The 6150-nt window shown below is 47.2% G+C and overlaps 1 protein-coding gene across 1 annotated transcript in view; it reads left to right on the plus strand.

Moving 5' to 3' along the window:
* The first annotated feature begins 4379 nt into the window (after positions 1-4379).
* PSMD2 (proteasome 26S subunit ubiquitin receptor, non-ATPase 2) overlaps positions 4380-6150 on the plus strand; it is a 16224-nt gene continuing 14453 nt past the window's right edge. Inside the window, exon 1 of the mRNA XM_038416386.1 lies at positions 4380-4637. Within this exon, the coding sequence (XP_038272314.1) occupies positions 4380-4637 (258 nt within the window). The remainder of the gene's footprint in view (positions 4638-6150) is intronic.

The raw sequence follows: 6150 nt of genomic DNA on the forward strand, positions 1-6150 counted from the left end.
ACACCCACCCCCCCGCAATCTGACACACACACCCCCCCGCAATCTCACACACACACACACACCGCAATCTGACACTGACACACATACACACCCCGCAATCTCACACACACACACCACAATCTGACACACACACATGCACACACACACCCTGCAATCTGACATCCCCCTGCAATCTGACATACACACACACACCCCGTAATCTGACACCCCCATAATCTGACACACACACAACCCCGCAGTCTGACACACACACACACAAACACCCCCACAATCTGACACCCCCCCGCAATCTGTCAAATTCACACACACACCCCACAATGTGACACACCCCTCTGCAATCTGACAAACACACACACACACCTTCAAGCTGACACCCCCCACAATCCAACATCCCCCTGCAATCTGACACATACACACACACCCCGCAATCTGACACACACACACATGCACACACCCTGCAATCTGACACACACCACACAAACTGACACACTCACACACACACCTTCCTCAATCTGACACACACCCCGCAATCTGACACACACCCCACAATCTGACACAAACCCCACAATCTGACACACACACACGCACACACACCCCACAATCTGAAACACACACACACAGACACTCGCAATCTGATACACACACCCCGCAATCTGATACATAGCCCGCATTCTCACACACCCTAATCTCTGTCACAACCCACAATCTGACACACACACACAGTCTGCAATCTGACACACACACCCTGCAATCTCTGTCACCCCCTGCAATCTGACACCCCCCCGCAATCTGACACCCCCCACAATCTGAAACACCCCCCCCCGCAATTTGACACATACCACAATCTCTCTCTCTCACACACACACCACAATCTCTCTCACACACACCCACACACCACAATCTGTCCCACATGCACACCCTGCAATTTGTCACACACCCTGCAATCTGACACACATCCCACATTCTGACACACACCCATACCCCACAATCTCTGACACACCCCGCAATCTGACACCCACACTCCTCACAATCTCTGTCACACCCTGCAATCTGACACACACACACACACACCCCGCAATCTGACACACACACACCCTGCAATTTGACACATACCCACAATCGCTCTCTCTCACACACAAACACCACAATCTGTCCCACCCCCCCGCAATTTGTCACACATATCCCACACATATCATGCAATCTGACACACACACATACACACATGCAATCTGACACACACATGCACACCCCGCAATCGGACACACACACATACACACAGACACCCGCAATCTGACACACACCCCCCGCAATATCTGTCACACCCCACAATCTGACACACACACCCCATGATCTGAGACACATACACTGCAATTTGTCACACATACACACCCCGCAATTTGACACACACCACAATCTCTCTCTCACACACACACACACCACAATCTGTCCCCCAAACACACCCCGCAATTTGTCACCCCCCCACAATCTCACACACACACACTGCTATTTGTCTCACACACACACCACAATCTATCACATACACACATGCACAATCTGACACACACCCACCACAATCTGTCACACACACACAATCACACACACATGGCACAGATCGCAATCTGGCACACACACACACAGAGTCACATGTACACACACAGTGACACACACACACACAATATCAAACAGACACACAATCACACAGACCGCAATCTGTCACACACACACACACACAGAATGCCAGACACACAATTACACAGACACGTGGGCACACAGACTGCAATCTGTCACACAGAGTCACAGAGTCACACACACATAGAATGCCAGACACACAATCACAGACACACAGGCACACTGATCGCAGTCTATCACACACAGTCACTTGCACACAGAGAATGCCACAATCATACAGAGACTCGCACTGACACACAATCATCACATACACACATACAGAATCACACAGACCAGTTTCTCTCTCTCTTACACACACACACACACACACACACACACAGAATAGCACAATCACATTCCCAATGTTACATGGGCACACCGACTGCAATCTGTCACAAAGTCACACACACACACAGAGTCACACACACACAGAATATCAAACACACAGACACCTGGGCACACTGACCGCAATCTGTCACGCACAGTCACACACAGAATATCAGACATACAATTACACAGAGAATTGCACAGACACACAATCACATATGCACACACAGAATCACACAGACAGTCTCACACACACAGTTGCACAATCTCACACACAGAGTTGCACAGACACACAACTGCACACACAGATTTACACAGTCTCACAAACACAGAGAATTGCACCCACATAGATACACAATAACAATCACACAGAGAATCACACACAATCACACAAATATCACAGACACAGAATCACACAGACCCAACCACCCACAAACACAGAATCACATTGACATAGTATCACAGACATACAATCGCATGCACAAGCCCAAACACTCGGTTCAATCCCAAACTAGCATATTGGGGTGAGAAGTGGCAATGACACAGGGACAGGGCTCTGCCAGGCACAGGAGCAACCTGCCCGGTCCAGGGCTTCTACAACATGTGTGGGGTTTGTTCCCCTCTACCTCTGTCATCTGCCTCAGCGGAGCCCAGGCAGGTCACTCTGTAGCCTGAGCTGTATCTCTCTTGCTCCCAGGGCCAGGCACGGGGTGGGGGGAGGAGGGCTGTTGTCACTGCTGATCCTTTGAGGGGATCTCTCCTCCTCCCCCTTCTCCTCCTTTGCAGAGTGGATAAAAAGTCATTTAAAAAATCAGATTTAAATTTAAATCCAGTTATTTCATTTAAATACATTTTTCTATTTAAAAATAAACCATGGTCAAATTAAATTTGAAATTCTGACATCAATTAAAGCATGCATTTAGTATAATCTATTAAAGTCATTTAAATAAAATAAATACTATCCAAGCGGTACATGACTGCTGAAGTTTCAAAGAAAGTCAAGCCACTGACTACCTGGAACCAGAGTTTGTTGAAGTGCTAACCCAGCTTTGGAAAGCAGTAGCCACTTCTGCAAGTGCAGAGAAAATATCTTCTGCATTTCAGGTGATTTAACGAGCTCGGGACGTCTAGTTCATTCAACGTTAAGAAACCTATTGGGAGTTGAAAAAGCAGGAAAGCTTGTTTCCCTCTTCCACTCTAAGAATAAAAGTTAAGTGTGAGAAAATGAGATCTACTAGCTCTAAAATCTTGAAGGGCACAGGAATCAGAAACTATCCGTTCAGTCCATTAGCTATAGTTAATAATAAATCGGTTAGTTTTAAATGTAAAACACATTTTGATATGAAAAAAATGTATACAGAACATTTGAGGTTGTTTTGTTTAGCTAATCACAAAAGAAATGTAAAGCACTGTTTTCCTGCACTGACTTACAATTTCCATCTACAAATCAGAAGTAAACAATTAGTTATCAGCTAATAAATAAGAAATATGTCAGTCCCTATTTTCTAACAATAGAAACTGTAAAAATTAAGAATCTGAAGAAATGTATGTTAAGCGTTACCACTGTTTAAATAAATGTATTTAGATATAGTGTATCATCATGCTTAGCACCAGATTTAGTGTAAAAGGCTACATTTAGTTGAGGGTCAACATATTTTAATGGTTACCAACCACAAGAATCAATCTTTCTTTAGGAAACTAACTAAACAATACAAATGCAAAACAAGATTAAAACTGATTATTTAAATCACAGTTTCCTGTTTGCTGATTTAAATCATAATTAAAATTGGTGATTTAAATTGCTTTCAGTTAAATCACTCCACCCTGCCCCCTTGTATTTGGGGCACAAGTGTGCAGGGGCTTCTGGCTCAGGGCAGGTCTCTGGCCTGGTCTCCACTACAAAATTTGGTCAATATAAGTCGCCTTGCATCAACCTACTTGTGCATGTGTCTACACGTAAATTTGTCTCCCACCGATGTACGTGCTCTATTATGTTGACATAGTAACACCACCTCCCTGACCGGTGTTGAGTCATGGTTGGTGTACTGAGGTCAATGCAGCATGAGTGCAGACACTGCGTTACTTATGTCAACTCTAACAGTCCTCCAGCAGCTGTCCCACAATGCCCAACACGGCTTGCTCTAGTCACAATTGTGAACTCCACTGCCCACAGGTCACGGACACTGGAAGACCCACCCACACTTTAAAACCTCACCCATTTTTGAAATGCCTTTTCCTGATTGTCCAGCTTGGCAAGCACCTAGCAGCTCTCCATTGTTGTGTGTAACTTCCCAGTCGGCCATGCCAGCTACACACTCCAGATGCTCTCCGGCTTGGAGTAGACAGGAGATATTGGATCTGGGCCAATGGAGGGATGAGATGAGATGCAAGCCCAGCTATGGACCCGTGGTAGGAATGTGGACACCTCTGAGCAGATTGGACAGGGGATGCAGGAGAAAGGGTATGACATGGACCAGCAGCAGCGCTGCATGAAAGCCAAGGAACTGCAGCAGGCATATCAGAAAGCCAGGGAGGCTGACAATCGATGCAGTGCCGAGCTGCTGACCTGCTGCTTTTACCAGAGCTGGAAGTCATACTTGGCAGAGACCCCATTGCTGTCCCACACACCACTGTGGATACCTGTGAGGAGCCCAATTCATATGCCCCTGACATGAATCGTGAGGATGAGGAGAAAGAGAAGGAGGATGGGGGACCTGGTCCAGTTATGCCGTGAACCAGGACCTGTTTGAGACTCCACCACAGTCTAGCCAGGTCCAGCAGCTGAGCATGGGTGATCCGCATGCAGGGGAAGGAACCTCAGGTAAGTGGATGCAGAGCTCTTTGTTTATGTACCCACAGATGTCCCTTGAATCCTCCTGAGAGATCTCGATAACACTTACATGGAGGTACTCTGCAATCCTCTCCTGAAAGTTTCCAGGGATGACTGCTTGATTTCTTTCTCCGGGGTAGGACACTTTCCTACACCTGTCAGCGATAACTTTGGCAGGCACCATTGCAGTCCACAGGCTAGCAGCAGATGGGCTTGGGCAGCTTCAGGATACCAGCAGCAGATGTGCTGTCTGTGCCTGTTACCCTCAGGAGTGAGATGTGAACTAGCAGCCTATGGGAAATGATGCCGGTGTTCAGTACCATCATTGCCCTATACTCATAGTTTCATTCAACTGAGCAATTCCCCCGTCATTTCCCTCGCACCTGGCGGGCTAGACTCACCATGGCTGGTGCTGTGAATGGTGCCTGTGCACTAGTTCTCCAAAGCAGAAGTGTCAACAAGCATGTCTTGTGGTAAACTTTAGGGGAGCAAGGGAAGGGAGTTCTGAACCTGAATTTTCACTTTCCATCATGACTATATGGACGATGGTAGCTGTGTGTGCTTTATCTGCAGCTGCTGCCACTACAGCCTTGAGGGGTTTCCCCTCCACACCCACTGAATACCTGAGCCAGGTACAGAGGAGGAAGAAGAGATCTCAGGATGACATGTTCAGTGAGATCCTACAAGCCAGGGCGGCATCGGCCCATGAGCACAGGGCCTGGAGGGGGAATATTGCAGACTGAATGAAGAAGAACAGAGCACACAGGAGAAAGGTCCAAGAAAAGGAGAGGGAGATGCACTGGGACATAATGGGGCTTCTCTGGCAGTGAACACAGATGCTGCAGACTCTTGGGGACCTACGGGTTCCACCATCACAGGTTTGTCTCCCTTTGCAGTCCATGGAGAACTCCATTATAGCACCTCCCTACCCCACCCCAGCATTCCACCTGGCATCAGTGGGCCCATATCCCTACCCGTGCCGCTCCACATGGGGGGGACAACCCCTGCCTCCCAGACATTGACCTGGGAGAAGCACAGTTACTGTGTGTGTCGGTGAAGCAGGGGAAGGGTCTCTCCCCTTCTGAAGCTGTGCTCCATAAAATTATTAGTTTTTAATGAATTTGCCTTTAAATTGCACCATATTTTCTGAAGTGCTTTTGTTGCTTAATGAAACTCCGTTGTTTGGAAAATCGTTCGTCGGTATTAGTTCCCGGCACATGGTGCGGAATGCAGAGTGACAGTGAAAGCATCCACTTACTTTTTCTTGTACACTGTGACACAACCCATAGGGTCAGTGACAAACACAATGTAATAATCACAATGGG

Source organism: Dermochelys coriacea, chromosome 9 (assembly GCF_009764565.3).
Source record: "Dermochelys coriacea isolate rDerCor1 chromosome 9, rDerCor1.pri.v4, whole genome shotgun sequence".
Lineage (NCBI taxonomy): Eukaryota > Metazoa > Chordata > Testudines > Dermochelyidae > Dermochelys > Dermochelys coriacea.